The sequence below is a fragment of the Scardinius erythrophthalmus genome (genome assembly GCF_964197995.2).
Source record: "Scardinius erythrophthalmus genome assembly, chromosome: 4".
NCBI classification, from domain to species: domain Eukaryota; kingdom Metazoa; phylum Chordata; class Actinopteri; order Cypriniformes; family Leuciscidae; genus Scardinius; species Scardinius erythrophthalmus.
In genome coordinates this window covers 46456201-46479198 of record NC_138224.1, presented here as the reverse complement: position 1 = coordinate 46479198, position 22998 = coordinate 46456201, and the positions used below count along the sequence as shown (strand labels likewise).

The 22998-nt window shown below is 38.6% G+C and overlaps 1 protein-coding gene and 1 pseudogene across 6 annotated transcripts in view; both read left to right on the top strand.

Moving 5' to 3' along the window:
- Positions 1-6344: 6344 nt before the first annotated feature.
- Positions 6345-22998, top strand: part of LOC308689635 (uncharacterized protein) — a 43360-nt gene continuing 26706 nt past the window's right edge. For 2 of the 5 annotated variants that reach the window (XM_081363459.1, XM_081363457.1), the window contains exons 1-2: positions 6345-6407; positions 10745-10890. In XM_081363459.1, the coding sequence (XP_081219585.1) occupies positions 10806-10890 (85 nt within the window). In that variant the 5' untranslated portion in view covers positions 6345-6407; positions 10745-10805. Of the gene's footprint in view, positions 6408-10744; positions 10891-12306; positions 14368-14493; positions 16585-22998 lie in introns of those variants that run through there. The other 3 variants (XR_014030027.1, XM_081363458.1, XR_014030026.1) reach the window with 3 other exon arrangements.
- On the top strand, positions 20350-21375 carry LOC308689637 (putative nuclease HARBI1; annotated as a pseudogene). The gene has a single exon. The product of its transcript is annotated as a putative nuclease HARBI1 (transcript).

Below are 22998 nucleotides of genomic sequence, written 5' to 3'. Positions count from 1 at the left end.
ACTTCTGTGATGTTCTGTAATACCTCTATAGTACTTCTATAGTATGTCCCAAAATACTATAGTATTCCTATAGGATTCCTATAGGATTACTATAATATTTTGTCCCAAAATACTGCAAGATTCCTATAGTTGTTTTTCATAAGGGATGTCTCATTCACATTAGCGTGATCAGCTGAAGGCTCGCTTGATAGGCCAGTCGCGAACCTATGGAGTAGTTCGAGGTCTACACCAATGTTGTTTTCGTCAACGATGACGATAACGAGATGATTTCGTTGACGCACTTTTTTTTTATGACGATAACGCGACGATGACTAGCTAAAAATGGCTTTAATGTGACTAAAACATGACGAGACGTTTTCGAGTTTTCGTTGACGAGACGAGACGGAACGAAAATGATTATAAGTCTGACGTTCACAATGCATGTCATTTCTGCCTAATTTGCGTGAAATCTGTCTGTTTTGAGCTAAAAAAGTATCAGCAATGCTGCCGCTTCCTATCCTTGTTTTGGGTACGCCCACCACCCGGCTGCCGCCATGCCGCGCACCAGATTCCACACAACAACAACACACCTGCGGCTAGTCACTCGCCACCAGTGATGGGGAAGTTACTTTTAAAAAGTAGTGTTTGCTCGTTACTCGTTACTTTTTAAAAAAGTAATCCGTTACTTTACTTAGTTACCCCATTTGGAAAGTAACTTTTTACGTTACTCGTTACTATTACGTTACTTTTATGTTGCTTGACTTTGGGCAGAACCCAATATCTGTTCCTAAATATGTAGACATAAAGTTATACAATGGAGGACATAACAGGTAATTATTTTGTGCTCTTTATTATAAAAAATAGTATCAATTTCGAAAGAAAAAAAAGTCCTTCTCATTGGCGCTACTGTGTGCGGCAACTTTTATTCTCAGCCGGCTCTGCATCATGCGAGTGCGACACTCCGCGATGAGCAGCGCGCCCGCACCACTTCTCTCCGCTCCGCTCCCCCTATCCAACTTTAAATTTCGGCAACAGCCAATAAAGCACTCCTGCTCTCAACACCGGTGCGAATCGCGTCTTGATAGCATAGGACAAAATGATATAGAAGACATAAGCTTAGTTTTCAGACATACGACTCACTCTAACTGTGCGTTCACACCGGACGCGAACAGCGCGTCAAATTCGCGCCTGCCGCATCTAGTTATACGCTTGACCACTTTGTGTGCATTCGCGTGTCAAGAGCGAAATTGACGCGCGTAAAATCAAAAGTTTGAAGCGAAATTTACGCGCGTCAGAGGCAAAAGTTTCGAAACCTGTTGGCGGCCATCTTTTTTTAGATGTTTATCGAGCATTAGCATTAGCATTAATCAAGAGAATCACCGCTCGTATATGCTCTGGAGAGCAGAAACAGCTGCGTAGGGGACATCGTCGCTGTACTCGGGTCCACCAAACCCTCCGGAGGGTTTCAGGAGTTTCACAATTTGCTCCAGGAGGTAGGTTTGGTGGACCTAACGGTGAGGACGCTGACGAGGACAGCGTAGTCCGTATAAGCCTCGGCCTCGAGTGGTCGCTGCCTGACGAGCCCGCGCTGTACAGCCCGGCGCGAGGTTCACCCTCGCCCGCACCTAATCTGTGATTTATTTTTGTTTTGATAATAAATGGAGCTGCAGCCTTCAAAAGTGAAACCTGTCCTGTGATTTTTTTTATTTTTTTATACACTAAATTGTGTTTGTGGTCTTTACATTAGATTAATAATGTTTCATATAATCTAGAATAGATATGGAATAAATAGCATTCAATACAAAATGACTATCTCTCATATATTGAAATCGAGTTTTATGTTTTTATTTGCTTTATTGTGCATTTTAGTCATATTACAAAATAATTTATTGAGGCCAAACATAAAATAACATTATAAACTGTCACTTCACCACGTGACAGCAGCATGCAAGCAGGCTCCTGATTGGTTAACGCGGCGCGAATTGACGCAGAAGTTCAGATTTTTCAACTCGGGCGGCAGACGCGAATTCGCGTCAAACGCGTGAATGCACAAATAGCACTAATAAAATCATTCGCGCGTAACGCGCTTAACGCGCCAGACGCTCAATTCGCGTCATTCGCGCGAACTTGACGCGCGAATGAGGCGAATTGGCGTCTACCGCGCCGCGCTAAACGCCTCATTCGCGCCGTAGGAATTTTTTACGCGCGTAACGCGTCTTTGCATTGACTTAAAGGGATACTCCACTTTTTTCGGAAATATGCTCATTTTACAACTCCCCCAGAGTTAAACAGTTGAGTTTTACCGTTTTAGAATCCATTCAGCCGAACTCCGGTTCTGACGGTACCACTTTTAGCATAGCTTAGCATAGATCATTGATTCTGATGAGTCCAGTAGCATTTCTTTCAAAATCACCAAAGAGTTTCAATATTTTTTCTATTTAAAACTTGACTCTTCTGTAGTTAAACCGTGTACTAAGATCGACGGAAAATGAAAAGTTGCGATTTTCTAAGCCTATATGGCTAGGAACTACTCTCATTCCGGCGTAATAATCAAGGAACTGTGCGGCCGTACCATGGGTGCAACAGGCGTAATGATATGACGCAGCGCCTGAAAATAGTCCCCAGCTCGGTAACTTCTTCCAACGTGACCGGGACTAAGTTTGTCTAACCTATTAGAACTATTTTCAGGCGCTGCGTCATATCATTACGCCTGTTGCACCCATGGTACGGCCGCACAGTTCCTTGATTATTACGCCGGAATGAGAGTAGTTCCTAGCCATATAGGCTTAGAAAATCGCAACTTTTCATTTTCCGTCGATCTTAGTACACGGTTTAACTACAGAAGAGTCAAGTTTTAAATAGAAAAAATATTGAAACTCTTTGGTCATTTTGAAAGAAATGCTACTGGACTCATCAGAATCAATGATCTATGCTAAGCTATGCTAAAAGTGGTACCGTCAGAACCGGAGTTCGGCTGAATGGATTCTAAAACGGTAAAACTCAACTGTTTAACTCTGGGGGAGTTGTAAAATGAGCATATTTCTGAAAAAAGTGGAGTATCCCTTTAACATTGAAATCACTCGCGCCTGACGCGCTAAACGCGTCCGGTGTGAACGCACCATAAGGGAGTAGGAGAAAAAAAAGAGATTTTGAGAGAAAAAAATATATTTTGCTTAAAAGTACACATAGGCTATTCAAGCTTTCTATATATTTCTCAGGTCTGTGAGACAAGTATAGCTTATCTGAGTTTCGGTTCATTTACAGTACGGAGACGAGCTCCAGTTCACGCGCTGGTGCCGTCATGATTATTTTGCATGCCATATTTACTTATTTATTAAATTCAGGCAATTAATTGGTTGGTAAAACATTGATTAAAATTAAGATACAATTAATACACAACGAAATTCGTTTTAAAGAAAGTCTTTCTACAAAAACAAACTTAATAAAGTGGTCTAAATCATGTCTGCCCACTCCATTTATCTCCCGATATATTGCACAAAATTATGATCTTACTCATGCTTTTCACTTTTCATATAATCAACATAGATTAAATTATTTATTTATTTATTTATTTTATTTAAACATAAATATGAAACTAAATAGTTTTCTTTAATTTACTTCTTATTAAATTCAGGCAATTGATTGATAAAACATTGATTAAAATGAAGATACAATTAATTACAGAACGAAATTCACTTTAAATACAGGTTTTCTACAAAAACAAACTTAATAAAGTGGTCAAAATCATGTCTCCACACAAAATTGTTATTTTATTTAAACATAAATATGAAACTAAATCGTTTTCTTCAGTTTTCAACAGTTCTCTTCTCTCAAGCGCGCAGCTGAGGCAGTGTCGCTGTCAAATATATCCATGGGAAAAGTAACGTTGCGCCGAATTGAAAAAGGAACTACGTTTCGTTACCAAATTTTTAGTAGTAACGCGTTACACTACTTTTTACCCGAAAAAGTAGTTACGTTACACACAACACTGCTCGCCACACATCTTCAATATGAGGTGCCGGACTGGACAAAAGCGAAACGAACTGCGCGAGCGAGCGACAGTGCGCGAGAGAGACCAAGTGTGTCTGCGCGCGAGAGAGACCGAGTGTACGCGAGAGAGACCGAGTGTGTCTGAGCATTAGTTTAGTAGGCTAATTGGTACAAAGTAATATATAATTATTATATAACTTAGATTATAACATAAATTATTATTTAACTAATTATATAATAAAGCCACAATTGCCAAAGTAAGAGTGTTTTTATTCCCGGCTTTTTTGGAGTAAAACAGTGATTCCACTGTTACCACTTTATCTGTGTGTAATGTTGTAGTAGCTCAAAGTTTTTTGCTGTTTAAACTGTAAACCATTCCTTTATTACTGTGATTACTGGTGAAAATAGCCAATGTGCTGAAATTTTAGAAGAGCATCAATTCATGGAAAAAATATAACTTGAAATATGGGGATAAAAGGTTTCTGTCCAATGCGACAATGAAGTACAGCTTGGCAGCACTGCATCTCCATCAATGAGAAAGTCTAGATTATTATGCAAAGGTTTTAAGGTTAACTGTTGTTTTATGAATTGCAACAGGTTTTATGGTGTTATAGTATGCAACATATACGAAAGTTGATTGAGTTATAGGCTAATGTTACCGCTACAGCTACCGTGATGTCTTACCTGGAGATTCAACCAGATAACAAAATATGTCTGGAAACGACACCTCCGGCCATTTGGCTGGGTCATTGACCCAGTTTTTAATTAAATAAGGGCAATCATAACCTATTGCAGTTCATTTTGCAATGTACCGTTGCCGGTCGGCAGGCGTCAATGACTCGCAATACGACATTTTTGTCATTCAAATACACACGATGTTCGCGGTGTTTTCCCCCACGCCGACTCCACCCTCGCCACGCCAGACCACGCCCCCAACTATGACTAGATACCGACTGTATGTATTGCCCCGAATCTGAGAACAGCTCGTTCTAAGGCAGTGCTTATGATTTATGGAGATTTAAAAAAAATCACTGGGTGGACTTTTATCATCATAGGGTGGTTGTGTACACACACTGCCAACACACAGTTATGTTCAAACACCATGTAAAATTGAATTTTGCATAATATGTGCCGTTTAAATGTCCAGATCTACAGAAACGAATGGTATTTAAAAAAAAAATCTTATAAATGTCCTCAGTGGCACAATTCCAGAGTATGGGGTCTCTACGGAACAAATGTAGGCATTTCTACATTTGTGGGTATTTTCATACTGGTGGGTGTTTATAAATCATGCAATGAAAATGATGCCCTTCACCTGACCCCAACCCTAAACTCTTCCCTCACTGTGACGTACGCAAATCAGGTAAGGTGGTCGAAAACACCCCTCTGTTTATGGCCTCGCCCACTGATCTGGTAACTCCTATTACTGTCCTGCAGAGACCTATATTTGCAATTCCCCAAGTGGTGCTCAAAGCAGATTGACCAAGTCAAGTGCGAATAATCGTGCAGCCCTAAAATACACCACAAGAGTGTAGAGAGACCTAGCACAGTTTAGCTTCAACCCTCAAACATTAGCTTTTATCTTATGGCTTCAAGTTTATCATCATTTATCCGTTTATGGGTTCAAAAGAGGAAAAGTGAACCAAATGATGTCAACAACTGTTAAAAAAATTATGAAGATTATATATGATATATGTTTATGTATTATTTTATATTATATGTATTTATTATTGAGAAAATACATATTCTAATCCAAACATGTGTGTGTGTCAGTACTGATATTTAAAGTCAGTTTTTTTCCTGATATTAAAAATGTGTATTTATAAAGTTGATGATTTTTAAATGTAGAGTGGTAGATTTATTTCCTCAATAATAAATATATAATATTAAATAATAAATACGGAATTATCAGCGCGCGCACACACACACACACACACAATCTTCCATGTCTTTAGTAGTTTCCTAATAGTTTTTAGTAGTTGCTCACAGTCTTTGGTAGTTTCACACACACACACACACACACACACACACACACACACACACACACACACACACACACACACACACACACACACACACACACACACACACACACACACACACACACACACACACAATATTAGGAAACTACTTAAGACTGTGAGGTAAAATGTATACTTCCTCCCCTAAACAATACAGTTTTACCTCACAATCTTTAGTTAACTAATTTTTTCAGCACATTGAACATCATGTATTTAAATATGCATTTCACCAATTCAACTCTGAATTTCTGTCAGAACCCTAACCCTAACTCTTTTATTATTTGTATATTTCCTATTCTATGCACTTTGATTGTAGACAGCAGCGTGTGAACAGGACTTTTATTTTGGTGGTCTGGTGGTGTGATGTCATAAGGCTGCGCCGCGCTCATGCATTTGTTGTGATTCGGCTGAAGAAAGGTTAGTATTTTAATGTTTTTAAACTTAGAACCCAAAGTTTTCTAAGCGATGCAGATTGAATTATTTATTATTAAATGTATAATTGCATTGCTTTATCTAACATTTAATAACGTTGTGTGAGCAAAGGAACATAATGAAAACATGAGTAACATTAAAGGTGCGTCTCATTCTGCTCTCTGTATTGTGAATCAGTTCATCATAAACAAGAATCGGCAAGTAGTGATGGAGAAAAAAGAGCTTTTAGAAACTCCGAGTCAATTGAATCAATTGCTTTGGAAAATGATTTGCTGATGGGTAGTTGACAAATGTCCAAGAAAAAGTACTTTTTTTGGAAAACATAACTTTTTAAGAAAAAATAAATTTATGGAGTATGAAAACTGCAGTTTCAGAAAATAGTGGTGGTCACTCATTTTGTCAATGACTTCACATATTTTTTTTCATGTTTTCACTCAACAGTACTGTAAATGTTTCCTATGGTGTGTGTGACATTTAAAAAGTACTAAGAAATTATATTAAATAACATTAAAAAAATACTTGAGACAGAATTGTTCACATTATTAAAACATTATTTTCTTAAAGTGATATGTATTTTACATGAAAGTACTAATTAGAATAATTTTCACCATGAATAGATGAACTTGATAAACTTTTCTCTACGAATATCAATAAAACTTTTTCGCCAACCTTACAAAACTGTTTGAAATTGTCTATCTAAGAGGAGATATTATTGTAACTCCCCTAATGCCAAACTTGACTCTTTTATTTTTAAAGATATTTTAAAATAAGTATATTTTTCTGTTGTTTTATGTTTGTCATACCATAGGACAAAACGTCACACCAAAGGACAAAGATAGTCATTGCATAAAAAGAGTCAGAATATATAGTGTTTATTGTAACAATTATAAAGGAGGACATTTGTTTTTATTTTTCAACAATATAAACTGTGCAAAACATATAACACCATAAGTAACTTTGATATAGATCCATCAATAATGTAGTCTCCAAAAAACGGCAATAAACATTAAAATGTAAGTCATTATTGAATTTAAAATCATCAAAACTGGTCAAAAAAGAACGAAAAGTAGCCTATGTTAACAAACTCTATCTATTTGTTTTAATAGCTTCTTAAAGGGATACTCCACCGTTTTTTCATATGTTATTCCCTTAACTAAGACGAGTTGATGCATACCTCTCTCGTCTCAGTGCGTGCACTCAATCGCTCTGGCGCGCGGCGACACTTTGATAGCACTTAGCTTAGCCCAGTTCATTCATTAGGGTCCAAACAGAAATGAAGCTAGAAGCGACCAAACACCTCCACGTTTTCCCTATTTAAATACAGTTACACGACCAAGTATGGTGACACAAAATAAAACGTGGCGCTTTTCTAAGCAGGTAAAAAGGATAACTAAAATGTATGGCGGAATAGCACTTGAAGTTGGAAGCACTTCGACTCGGAGCAGTAAAAAGTCACGCTGGTTCTAATGACAGAAGAGAGAGGGAGAGGATTTTTCAGGAGTGATGATATTACTTATGAAGTGCTCCCAAGTGCTATTCCGCCATACATTATAGTTATCCTTTTTACCCGCTTAGAAAAGTGGCACTTTTTATTTTGTGTCACCATACTTGGTCTTGTAACTGTATTTAAATAGGGAAAACGTGGAGGTGTTTGGTCGCTTCTAGCTTCATCTCTGTTTGGTCCCTAATGAATGAACTGGGCTAAGATAAGTGCTATCAAAGTGTTGCCGCGTGCCAGAGCGATTGAGTGCACGCACTGAGACGAGAGAGGTATGCATCAACTCGTCTTAGTTAAGGGAATAACATAGTTTAATATGAAAAAATGGTGAAGTATCCCTTTAACCCTCTGGGGACGTGTTTTTGAAAAAAGGTGTTTTTGGGGTCCTTGAGATGTTCTGACATGCCTTGACATTTGTGCTTTTTTCAGTTATTTATAAACATGTTAATGGCAAAGGTGTAAATTCACTCTATATAGCACAAACAGGGCTACCATAATATGCAAGCAACGTGTATGTAGATGTTTGTATTTTTAAGAGAATAATGTTTATGCGTGGTTATTGGAAAAAATAAAAATGAAAGTTGCTGAAATAAGACCACAAAACACATATTAAATATGTGTCCACAAGACTTTTGACTAATGGATGTTGTTCCTTCGAGTTCTGGCTTCAAAATTATGTGAAAATAGTCTTGCTTTATCGTTCACAAAAAACAATACATTGATTTAAATTGATGTAAAACAGGTTTTGCTTGGAAAGCCAATATGCGAGGGGGCGTGAACGAGGAGTGGTTTACACCTTAGAATACAATGTCCCACCCACTCTGCATAATGAGCCATCATTCAGGTGTGACACTGACTGAGCCACAATGCAAGGACAAAAGATATATTTAGAAGAAGACTTATATTGACCATTTAAGATTTTGCTTACATCTATCTTGTAAATATGTTTTGCTATTTTATTAAAAAGGTTACAATTACAACAATAATTACAATTTCAACAATATTTCAAGTGTACTCTTTCTTTGTAAAAAAAAAAAAAAGATTATAGGCCTACATTTTATCAAATGTATTCATTAGTTTGAATATAGCCAACATTGGAACATCTAACATCTTAGTCTATGACTTTATTTTTGACAAAAATAGTATTTTATATATGAGCAGAAATTGCTAAACAAACGTATTTGATGTGGCAGTATAGCCTATTCTACAGTAAAAACTGTACCCAAATCTAGTCAACAAAATGTTGTCTTTCATACTTCGCCTGACTGTAACGTTGTTTTTATGAAATATTAGGGCATATAAATGTTAATTTGCAGTTTAATACGTTGCTAAATACATTTTATTTCAACATATTTCAGTCGATTTTTACTCATCTCAGTAGGCTATAGCAAAGCACTTTATTCTTTCACACACAGACGCGCGATTCATATTTAGGATAAACAGTCTTTACAAATATGTACCCTTCATTCATCTCACAGAAATATTATAGAAACGCGATTCATCTTTTTGCGGTTTACATAGGCCTACACTAACGTTATTCCATAACGTTATTCCACATTAACACTTGAGAAAAGATAACAGCCTACCACCTCACTCCTCAGCGGGATCTATTGCTCCTCATATCAGCACTGTTCTGAGGAAACTTTTCTACAGGATTATTAGGTAGGCTATATTATGCCTCACTCGCGGCGCTTTGTTTACAGCTGATGTGGGCGTTTCACAGGTCTGAAATGGTTCTCAGAATTTGCATTTGAATAGCACGCGCTCTCCGGGGTGTGGTCACATTACTTTTGAATGAGCTCGTAATGAGCTCGACTGGAATCGTTCTCTTTTAATACAGATTTCACAAGCTGAGAATATTTGTTTTTTATATAAATTACTTAATTTAAAAGATGCGATCTCAAGCTTTATGCCCATGGGTTTGTTTGCCTGTTTGAATGAATTTTCGCGGAGTTATAGATCATTTTCGAACGCGTTTCAAATTGGACTTCACTGACAGAGAGAGTGCAGAAATCGCATCATGTTAATTTTTCTTTATTTGGCAAAAAGCAAAACACTTTATTTTTATTGTGAGTATACAGAAAAAAATAGAAACTGAACAGGATCGATTGATGTATTACACGAAAATGAAAGATCAAAATTAACAGAGCATAACACCAAAGGACATTTTTTTCTGTGACAAACTTTATGAAATTCTGACACTTTTAGAAATGTATGTATAGGAAAAGTGATGGCCACTTAGTGAAATAGACACTTGCACAATTATGCCAGGAGTGTTCATTAAGATTCTTAAACATTATTTTCTTTATTTATAAAAGTTAATATTTATGAAATAATTTTGTCTACAGTCACACCATAGGACGATTTTGAGATTTGGCTCAAAGTTGTTAAAAAAATAAATAAAATAACTCCGGTATTAAAACGACAAATTCATGTAAAACAAGAACATTTTAACCATTTACAGTATTCTAAATGATGAAAATGTGAAATAAATAATTTTTTATCTTCTGTGACGGTGAAAAAGCCACGTCACGTCAACTACCCTGATTCAAAAGCACTCGATATCGATTTCTCTCGATTTCTCCATTCATTAAATACATGAACTGCCCTAATTATATAGTGTCTGTATAATTTGTGTTCTTTTATTAGTTTGTAGTGCTAGTTTTGAGTGTTTTTAGTCTAATCAGGTCATTTAAGTCCATTAACTCTGACTGACTCTCTTACCAGTGAACTGAACTACTGAACTAGATCTGATAGAGACGCACTCAGAGATATAGTTAGGATTTGTTTTTTTCTTTCTGTTAATTATTCTCATCTTAAACAGGACAAACACACAGAAAAACTCCAAGGGAAGCGACTGAGATCCACGTAACACTATTATAAAGATGGCGTTTATTAAAGAGGAGAGTGAAGACTTCAAGATTGAAGAAACATTCAGTGTGAAACAAGAAGAAACTGAGGAGCAAACAGGTCAGTTTCATTCTCAAAGCTGATCTCAGTCATTTGATCCTTATTAAAATGTCCAGCTCCTCAGAAATGAATGATATTTTTGAAGAGTGTCCTAATTAAAGTGGTTTTATTTGACATGGAGCGGGTCGCCTCATGTGAACAAACATCCTGAAAAGTGCCTGAAAAACATATAAACAGGTCTGTGCCACCTGTGGTAGATTTTTCCCTAAACCTAAACCTAACTATCTGGGTCTCGTCTACAAATCGACGTCCACTATCGAATCACTATCACTTGATAGTAAGGTCTCTTGTGTTCTTAACATGATCCACACTATCACTTGGTAGTAAGGTCTCTAGTGTTTCGCTTAAAACTTGTTTCCCTAAACTAGTTTACTTCCTTAAACTAGCTTACTTCCTGTGCAGGAATAATCAACAAACAGACTTCAGCAAATGTCCTTCAAATGCTTTAATCACGGCCGGGAGAGTCCTCGAGCAGTTCTCAGGGAATTTTTTTTGTCTTCAGCGATAACTTATTTAATCTGAACCATGTAGCATATGCAGTTAAACCAGTATTTACATTTTTAATCAGACAATTAAAATTTGAATGAGAATAAACTAAAGTTGTGTCATCTGCAAACATTATTGGGAAAAGAATATTTGACACATTTGATAAATCATTAATATAAATAAGAAATAATAATGGTCCAATAATGGACCCCTGTGGGACCCCACAAAGTAGTCTGGCTTTGTTGGAATAGCATCCATTAATACAAACAAACTGTTGTCTGTTTGAAATATAATTTTTTAACCATTCAAGCGTAACATCATGAAAACCATATTTTTGCAATTTTTTCAATAGAATATGATGGTTGACTGTATCAAAAGCTTTTGAGAAGTTGACGAATATACTACAGGTAAATTCATTATTTTCTAATGCAGAGGAAACTTTGTTAAGGCGTAACCTTAACAACCAGGGTGTAACCAGGCGTAACCAGGGTAACTTGGTTTCCCTGGTTACGCCTGACGGTTTATTTAGCAACTGGAGATATTTATAGTCTGCTCGATTTATAGTCCATATAGATACTTTTGACTGCCTGTTGCTATGGTTACTCACAGCTGATGTAGCCAGCGCATTTGTTTATTAAATTTCGAACGGTAAACAGTCAGTTTCACCAGAACTCCTTTACTAGGTGTCCACTATCACTTTTTAATGGACACCCTGCAGCCAATCAGAATCGAGTATTCACCCAGACCGGGGGTCGGCAACCCGTGGCTCTTAAGCGCCGCCCTAGTGGCTCCCTGGAGCTTTTTCAAAAATATGAAAATGGGAAAAAAAAAATTGTTTTAATATAATTTCTGTAGGAGGAAAAACATGACAAACATTCTTAAAGTAAAAATGTGTATAAATATTTAATTTCAACATTTCTGTCAACGAAGATTTACATCATAGACTGTGACGCACGTTTCTGTCAGATCGGCGTGATGCCAGACCGGTGGCTGACAGACAAACAAACAAACAAACCGGCGGGTGTGTCATGGGCCATGGATTTTTCCATGGATTCTCCATGGAAAAAGAGAAAGATAGCTGAGGAGAACAGAGGATTCAACAGTTCTTGGGCCGAATCATTTGCTTTCATTGCCAATGCGGAAGGATTGCCTGCATGTTTGCTTTGTAATGAGAAGTTGTCAAATAACAAAAAGAGTAATGTGGAAAGACATTTCCAGGGAAGGCATGCTACATTTGCAGCCAAGTACCTAGTTGGGAGTGAGAGAAAAAGTGCGATTGCATTACTTCTGGAAAAATTAGAGAAGCGCAAAGATAAATTTAAGAAGTGGATTGCATCTCCAAACTCCACTACTGCTGCTAGTTTTGTTTCAACCCGGGAGATAATAAAGCGTTGGAAACCGTTCACAGATGGTGACTAAATGAAGGATTCATTCATTAAAATATCAGAGCACCTATTTTCAGACTTCAAAAACAAAACCGAGATAATACAGAAAATTAAAGACATGCCTCTCTCCGCAAAGACAGTGAAGGAAAGGGCCATTAAAATGGCAGGCAACATCACCAATCAGCAAATCAAGGACATTAATTCAGCTCCAGCATACTCAATTGCCTGTGATGAGTCGTGTGATGTGATCGATATTGAACAGACAGCGCTGTTATGCAGGTATGTTAACTCTGATGGGCCACAAGAAGAAATTATAGAATTAATACCACTGAAAGGCCAAACATGCGGGGAGGACATATGTGAGGCTGTGCTGAAGTGTTTAAATGACAATGGAATAAACACCAACCACCTGATTTCAGTGGCTACAGATGGGGCACCCAGTATGAGGGGATCACAAAAGGGGTTTGTGACTTTATTACAGAAAGTGTTGGATCGAAATCTGCTTGCATTTCACTGCATCTTGCACCAATAAGTACTGTGTGCACAAACATTCCCACCGGAGTGTATGGAGTTGATGAACCTTGTCATCGAGATGGTGAACAAGATAATTGCAAAAGCATTAAACCACCGTCAGTTCCGTGCATTGCTAGATGAAGTTGACAGCGAATATTCCGATCTCCTGGTACACAACAAAGTCCGATGGCTGTCCAGAGGTGAGGTTTTGTGTCGCTTTGTTGCTTGTTTAGAACATGTGAAAACATTCCTGAAAAGCAAAAACCTGAACTACCCGCAACTGGAAGATACCGAGTGGCTGGAAAAACTGCACTTTATGGTGGATATGACAAGTCACCTAAACATGCTGAATAAAAGTCTCCAGGGGCGGGGAAACACTGCACTGCAAATGCTGGAAGCTGTTTTGTCATTCGAGCGCAAGCTGACTGTATTCGCCAGAGATGTACAGCAAGGCACGCTCTCTCACTTCCCGTCCTTGAGAGAGTTCAAAGAAGCTTATCACGGTCACACACTCAACGGTGATTATTTACAAGGTGCGATCGTGGATATGCAAACTGCATTTGGGAGCAGATTCAGCGAGTTCCGAAAGGAAAAAATTACACTATCTTTCCCTGTCACTCCCCTGGAGATTGACCCGTCCTTGTTGAACACATTCCCAGGAGTAATTCAAGCTGACCTTGAAATGGAAATGGCCGATATAGCTGACAAAGATTGGTGGGTGTCCAAGTTCAAAAGTCTGACAGCCGAGCTTGAAGACGTCACTCGCCAGAAAGCCCAGCTTGCCCAAAGCCCACGAATGGAGCGAAATTGAAAGCCTCCCAACTATCGAGAAACTTGTGTTTGAAACATGGAATGCTCTTCCTGACAGTTATAGGAACATGAAGAAATATGCATTTGGAGTATTATCCATCTTTGGATCAACATACCTGTGCGAGCAGATATTCTCAAACATGAACTACATCAAATCCAAATACCGCACCCGCCTCACAGATGAGAGCTTGCAGTCCTGCGTGAAGATTAAAGTTACATCTTACATGCCCGATGTTGAGAAGCTGTCCATTGATGTCCGCAAAACAGAAGTCACATTAAACGGGTAAGAACACAATCCTGTCATAGGCACATATTTAGTAACAAAGTGGCTTTTTTATAAAGTGATTTCTGATTTTTGTCAGTATATATTTGGAATGACACAGGGATATTATTGTGTTTTGTTGCTCAGGTCCGAGGATGGCTGCATTATTGTGCGTGTCAAAAGAGAAGAGGATAATGCTGCAGACCTGCCAACCTGTACGCATTTTGCGTAGCGGATCCGCATTTTGACTTCAAAGTAAGCTGGTACGATTTGTCACTCTAAACTACGCAAAAAACCTGCTGACGCCTCTGTGCACGCGCTGTCCTCAAATCAAGCAACAGCAAAAGAAGAAGAGTTCGACCAAACATAGCGCTGGGTTCATTCCCCAAATAGCAAGCGGGGATGATTGACAGATGCGTAAGGCCTGTCATTAAAAAGAGACTGAAAATCGACAGCAATAAAGATTCCCGCTCGATCCCCCTTCACTCCCGCGGCCGCCGTCTGACTGAGTTCATCAGCGAGGACAGTACAGTATGGTACTCCTGACTCCTGAAGGTAAACGGCCTGGGCTCGATGTGGAAAGTTGATTGTTTAGTTAACTTAATCTTATGGATTCGATGATCACACAGATCGCATGGATTATCTTAAAATACTCCGTTAAGTTATTCATGGTTGGTCACTCAGAAAATAGGAAGACATAATTCAGTCATGCAAATAATAAAATGCTCAAGTAATGCTGAACAATAAATCTTGAAATCGCTATGGTTTAGTGATTATGAAAGTGCTGTGATTTGTGGATTACTGATAAGCGCGAGTCTGGAGAAACAGGCGTTTATTTAGGCTATTCATTCATTCTCAGTGTTGAGAAACGTAGCCTTCATGTGTTACGTTATTGTGTTAATTATAACTAAAGTACCTAATTATGTTACATATTTATTTTGTATGAAAACTAGCGCGTTAGTTACTTATGGATTAAAAAGTACCGTTGTATCAGTGCTGCGCGAGCTCTCTCACCAACGCGACGCGCGTGCACAGAGAGAAGATCATTGTAAAATTAAAATTGACGGGCTATAGTTTAAATTTTGTTCGTGCTTGTTTTTTTTTTTCTGTCAAAAAGCATTTTGTATTATCCATCCCTGCTTTTAAAATTCGTTAAATGACGGACGTTTTACTGTTAACACAGCCCTCATTATGTCGGATTCGGAACTTATACTTTATATTATTTTTAGAATAAGTGATTCGTTATGCTATTATTGGACTCCTGTCTATTCTTGTCAACTGTTTTCTATAAATATGTTTGGTTAACATTTATTCAGCTAAAATGTGCAATGTTCAAATGCAAAGACAGCACGTCATAAATCGAAGCCCTTTTCCCTGTGGTAAGTAGTATCATATTAGGATATTGGAAAATAAATTAATTAGCTAATCTTAATTGTACACAATGTTCCCATGTTTTTATTTATTTATTTTTTTACTGTGTTCTAGGGGTTTCTTCATTTTAGACTAGTTGACCAGCACACATCATATGCAAAGCAATTATATAATGCATGTGTGTCGTCGTCCAAACCGCCCATACAACCAACCAACCCCCCCCCGTCGTCGTCGTCGTCGTCGGTACGCAAAAGTTTTTTCCAAGGTTGGCAGGTATGATGCTGCATTTTACCCTTGCACTGACTTACTTGGCATTTGCAGAAAACTAAAGAGAAGAGGACAGTGCACAGAAATCGAACTTAAACTGTATTATTTTTCTCAAGGGCATGACTGGGCTGCTTTTATGTTTTTAGTGTTTTATACTGTTTTCATGCATGTTTTATGCATGTTTTAATGACTTTTCCAGTTTGTTTCAAAAGGCTGCTGTTTTATTGCACTCTGTCTGTTGCCCAGATAAGGGGGGAAAGAGAAGAGGATTGTATTTATTATTGAGGATTGAAGAGGACTGCATTTTATTTCCATGGGGAGGTCTGAAATTACAGGAGGCCTATGCACGTTGCACATTTTGTTGTTTTTTCGAATCCTAAAGTAAAAATGACATCAAAAATCTGATTTCTTTATTGTATTTCTTTAATTTCATCAATGCAACGAAACATAATACATTCAGCAGAGTAGCCACGTGGTGCGTCATTTTCTCCAGGATGCACTGCAGGGAAAATAAACATTTAATCATGAATGCTCATTATGTATTTGTAGCCTACTTATCATTTTGATACTAGGGGGCTAATAAAGCTAATATAAACACTTACAGCATGTGTTGCCTTCATTACAAGGCTTCTAATTTTTTGCGGCTCCAGACAGATTTGTTTTTTTTGGTCCAATATGGCTCTTTCAACATTTTGGGTTGCCGACCCCTGACCCAGACCATGGTATAAGGGATTTTAAGGTATGGTTGCTTGGTGATTTTGTTTTATGAACCTTCAGAAAACTTTAAAGCGGGGCTCAGTAACTTCGGGATTTCTTCGCTGTATTCTCGCTTTTTGCTCGCAGGTTTCTCTCTAGAGCTCCCCCCACAGCTTCGGAATAGATATTTGACAACACTGTTGTAAAAACTCGTAGGCGATTCTCAGACACCAGAGGCTATAGATCAACGACATCAAAGCAGATGGGACATTCTTTAAAACGTCTTCTTAATTCGGGTTCAAACAGCGAGAGGGAGCGCAATAATGACAGCATTTTAGCAGATTTCTTTTGGCCGTAAAGCAATTGTTTACTTCGCGAGACCTGATATCACGCGAGACTTCCTGACGCGGCGGCCGCCGGCCCGCCGGCTCAAAGTTGCAAGTGTGAATTTTCCGCTCACGGGCACCAGGGGGGTGCGAAACGACCACCATTCAACCCGAAATAAGTAATGTAACCATTCCAATGACTCCGAAGCTGTTCAGTTAAAGGGATAGTTCAGGATTTTAGACATGAATCTCTATAGCTTCCCCATAAGCAGTGTGGTGCATTGACCATGACTTACCCCCGACAGCGTCCTGTGAGCCGAGCTCCGGTCCAGTTTTGGTCAAGATGAAATTAGTCCGGCAAGTTTGCTGGGGTCACGGCAATAAAGCTTTTTTCTTCTCAAATCAATATGTGTTCAAAAGAGTGATATATTTGCGTCACAAAACCGCTGTCAATGGAGAGGTCAGACCTCGTAATGGCTTGGCACTATTTTCTCCCCTGTCATATCACTGCGCGCTGCCGCTACCTACAGCCAGCTGGGAGCCGCGCACGTGTCACTTTGTTTACAGCTCGTAAAGAGAACGATAACATGTCTGACTACAGCAGCGACGATGACAACATTGACTTCGACACACAGCCAAAATGATATCTTTTGGGATATCAAAAGGATAGCTTCTTTATCTTCGCCAGTTTGGAGTTCACATTGAAGCCCAGAGCAATGAGCCAAAGTCGCCTCAGAGCAACATCTGCCACAGGAAATCTTTGAAATGTGTGAGGAGAAAGCGCCACATCTTTGTTTGTACAGTCCGGATAGTCACAATTCCGCACCATTTTCTACAAAGCTTGTACAAACTGATCGCTCTTGGTGAGTAGCTATGTTAGCTCGTTCGTGTAGCTGTTCTGAGCACGTAAACACTGCTGTAAACACTGCCGAACAACTGAAAAAGTGGTGTGCGCCTGCGCAGCTCGCAGCTGGCTGTAGGTAGCGGCAGCGCGCAGTGATATGACAGGGGAGAAAATAGTGCCAAGCCATTACGAGGTCTGACCTCTCCATAGACAACGTTTTAGAGACGCAAATATATCACTCTTTTGAACACATATGTGACCCGATCTGGCGAAATGAGTCGGAAGTCGCAACGTTCCATTTTAAGATATGGGCCGATTATGTGGAAAAACAATGAAATAATAGATTTAAAAAAAAAATTTTTTTTTTGCTAAAATCCAAAGAACAGACATCCAAAAATAATCTCCTAAAGTTTCGTAGTCCAGATAATTGAGTAAAGGTATTTAAATGACTATTAAAGTTTACAAAGTTTTACTAAATTCGCTGAAAATGAATATTGCTTTTCTCAACTCCTCTCGTCACCTCTGAGCATTTCCCGGGAATCCCCTCAAACGTCTCTGCTCTCCAAATATGGTGGGTTGTATAGAACCAATCAAAGAGCTTAGAAATGTACACACACGCTGATCATTTGTCAATGGGAAGCCCCGTTTCGACTGACCGGCACGCGATTGGTCCAGCCATCCTCCTGTCAGACTCGTAGCGCTATGTGTAAACAAGCTAGCAGATCTCCTCAGAAAGATTAAATATTATTCATTTGAGAAATGTCGCTGTCAAAATAGAGCAAAGTCGCCAAAAAGTCGCCAAAAGCGTTGAAATCACTAGAGGCTTCTAACCTAAGCTCTGCTGCTGGTCAACAAGAGTGGCTAACTAAGGCTAGTCAGTAATTGTTTTGGATCTGGAGACGTGTCATCCTCTGATGACAGCGACAGCAGTGACAGCCCTGTGGTATTTATTGTGTATGGATGTGAGTGAGTGCAATTATTCTGTGAGTGTATTTATCTGCAAGGAGAATCCATTACAATGTGTTTGATTTATTTTAACCCAATATTTAACTGTTGGTATCTCCGTTATGAATGTGTTAAACTGTTATTGTCAACTAGCCTACACAAAGATATGATTGCATAGGCTAACATTATTTTGTTCTTTGTTTCCTTGTCTCTCTGCCTCTCTCAATTTCTCTCTCTCTCTCTCTCACACACACACACACACACACACACACACACACACACACACACACACACACCCTCTCTCAAGGAAAACTGTAGCACCTCTGTTCAATCTTTCTGATTTTAGTAAATGTTTGTAAAAGTGCCTTTTAAATTATTTATTAAAATAAAAACTTTAAAATAATTTGAGCTTCAGCCTGGTTTAATAGCATATATTAATGTCTTTGGTCAAATTAAGCTGTACAATAAATAATTTATCCCTTTAAATGCAATGGATTTTGAAAGATATCAACAAAAAACGGGCAAAAAACTTTAAAAGCGATTTTCTCAGGTTTTCAATTGTAAAAAGAGGACAGACAAACATAATTCAAATGTGTATATCTTTACAACCATTCAAGGTATGACTTTGACTTGGATATCATTTGAAAGCTTATGGTCTCCTCTTTCCATTAATATCAAAATCTCAATTTTTAAATTTGGGTCACTGTGACTCATTTGGCTGGATCAGGTCACATATTGATTTGAGAAGAAAAAAGCTTTATTGCGGTGACCCCAGCAAACTTGCCGGACTAATTTCATCTTGACCAAAACTGGACCGGAGCTCGGCTCACAGGACGCTGTCGGGGGTAAGTCATGGTCAATGCACCACACTGCTTATGGGGAAGCTATAGAGATTCATGTCTAAAATCCTGAACTATCCCTTTAAGGTAAAAAAGTTACTTAGTTCACCTTTAACTTGATTTTTCTCAAAATCGACTTCAGACAGGTGTTGATCAGTCATTTTTTTGTCTGATTCCAACAAAATTATACAATAATTGTACATACTTGCTACACTTAGTTTGACATATTTCCACTGCTTGTCAAAACAGTGGTATTGCATACCTTGCAAATCACATTTGTCTGAATTGTATCATTTTTTTTCTATATCCAAACCAATTCCACACCACAGACAATGCACATTTTTCCCTCTCTCCATAACAGGGATTTGTAGAACCCGCTACTGCTACTTCAGCGTCTTCCTCCATTGTGGAAGAGAATGTGTAATGCGTGGTTGTTAGACAGGCCCAGTGAGTAGTGAACACTCACACACTTAGGCCCGGTTTCACAGACATGGCTTAAGCCTAGTCCCAGACTAAACTGCCCACTTGAGCTGTCTTAACTCAAAGCGACTTGCACAGATATATATTAAAATAGTCAAAGATTTAGCCTGTTCTGGATTAAACAAAGCCGATTGCAAGAGGAAGGATTATAGCTAGTCTATGACTAAATTGAATCTTAAATTAATCCTTCAAAGAGGCAGGTTTAACTCCTGCTTAGTACTGTTTGTGAGGGAGCATGGAATATTTGGAATATCTAAATGAAAACCAACATGCACAACAGAGGCCAGCCAGAGTACTTGTGGATAGGAGTGATCCATTACATTACTTTGATGACACAGCTTTTCAAGACCGCTTTCGTATGTCCAAGGAAAATGCAGTGGAGATAATATCTTTGCTTGAGCCTAGACTTTCCTGTCTGTCTCTGAGAGGAAGGCCTTTACCCATTTCTCTCCAAGTTCTGCTCACACTGAGGTTTTTTGCGTCCGGGACCTTTCACCGTGAAACTGGTGATTTGTGTGGTGCCAGTGAAGCAACTGTGTGTAGAATAGTTCACAAAGTCAGCAGAGCCATTTGTGAACCGAGGAGTCTTTACATAAAGTTTCCTGATGCTGCTGACCAAGCCAAATTTAAAGTGCAATTCTATGAATATGGGCACTTCCCAGGTGTCATTGGCTGTATAGATTGATGTCATGTTCCTGTCAAGTGTCCATCAACCCCTGATGCTGAGGAGTACAGGAACCGTAAGAACTGGTTTTCTATCAACGTTCAGGGTGTATGCACACCTAATTTAGAGTTTTCAAACATTGTTGCGCGCTGGAAAGGTTCAACTCACGATTCAAGGATTTTTGTCAACTCTTCATTATGTGCTCAGTTTCAGAGTGGACAGTATAGTGGACTTCTACTTGGTGACAGTGGATATGGTCAGAGTAACTTTTTATTCACTCCATACATAGATCCCACAACAGCTGAGCAGCAAAGATACAACAGAGCTCATATCCAAACAAGAGGCATGGTTGAACGCATGTTTGGAATATGGAAAAATCGATTCCAGTGTTTACGTAATACACTTCGCTTCAGGCCAAGGAGATGCTGCAAGGTCATCATTGCTACAGCGGTGCTGCACAACTACCTGAAGCAGCGCTGCTGTCCTGATCCTCCAATGGAAGATGACGATGAAGCAGATGTGCCGATGACTGAGGCAGCCAGTGATCAACGAGGACTTGCACACAGAGTTGCTTTCACATTGCAGCACTTCAGCTAGATGAGATGTATTTCAATATGGAATGTATTCATTATGCCTTATTTTGCCTTGATAATTTTTGTTCTGTACAAAATTAAAATAGTGTGCAGCAAAATTAAAAAAAATTACTAAACCAATACTGGTTGAAAATGTAGTTTGTGGTTGTTTAAATACACTCAGTCATGAATATCTAAATGACAAAACGTTTATTTTTGTTTTTATTGTTTATACATCATATTGTTCACCATGGCTGGTAATCACAATTGCCTCCTTACTGTATCGTTTTTGGATCATACCTCTTTCTTCCAACTTCATATCAATTCAACCTGTAGAATTCTCATTTTTATTTCATGTTCTTCCTTCAGATATTTCATTTTTTCCTCATGAAATTCTCTGGCTAACTTTTCATGGATGGTCATCTTGCTTGTTCTCTGCTGAAAGGTGGTGGCAGCATCTTTTCTCAGGGATGCAGGAGCAGATGTGGAAGACACACACTCACTGTGCTCTGGCTTTTCCAACCCGTTCAGATTCCTTTCTTCTGTGGGGAAAAACAGGCACTAATAAATTCACATGATCCTTACAATGAAAGAAGAATAAAGATTGACAGAGTGGAATATATGTACCAAAGGAAGAAATCAATTTCTTTCTAACATACCATTTGTGCTCAGATCTTCATCTGAACTGTTCAAGTGATCATCATCTGGTATACCATCCAGAGGTTGCTGGTGCTGTATTATTCCAGACAGCAAGTCACTCAATTCATCAGTTTTGTCTTTATTTGGTGGTCCACCATCAGTAGTAAATCGCTGTCTTCTGATCTCTGCATTCTGTCGTTTTAAAGCCAGTTTAAGGTTCTTCCACAGAGTCTATACAGGCAAAAATCATTCATTATAAATTGTCCCAAAAATATGAATATGAGAAATGAGCAATGATAATAATGAAGAAATCTCACCTGAAGTTGTTGTATTGTTCTTGTGGTTGCATTTTCATTTGCATTAAATTCATTGCAAATTGCATTCCAAGCACTCCTTTTCTTTTGCTCACTAGCAGTAGTGTGGATTTTACTTTCAATAACTGGATGGTTGGTCAAAATTTGTTTCAGTAGTGTTTTTTCATACTCACTGAAGTTTTTGGAACGAATTCTTTTTGCATCTGCCATTGCTTTGTGTCAAAATGTACACTGATAATAATGTTTTCTGGTCCATTCCAGGTTTTTATGAGCACCATCAGCCCAACGGCATGTGCTTATACTCAACTTAATCAGGCCTATCCCAGGTGTTTTCATTTAAGCTTACTTAATTTACTCCAGGACTCTGTAGTCTCAGACTAACTAAGCTTATTTTAAGCCACGTTCATGAAAGGTACTTAAATGCCCCAGTTTAACTAGTACACATAAAGGCCTACTCCTGGCTTATGCTAAGCCATGTCTGTGAAACCGGGCCTTAATCTATTTATTTGTCAATTTAATTAAGATTTGTGAATCTTAATCAATTTATTTGGAATAATGCAACAATTCTAACCCCATAGCCCATGGTCTTCCTTTTCCACCAGAATGGTTTGCCTGGAGTCAGGGCGAGTTAGCGCAAAGCCCAAGTCATGGGTTTGCAGAGTATGGCAGGCATTTGCCAAGACACTCTTTTCTTT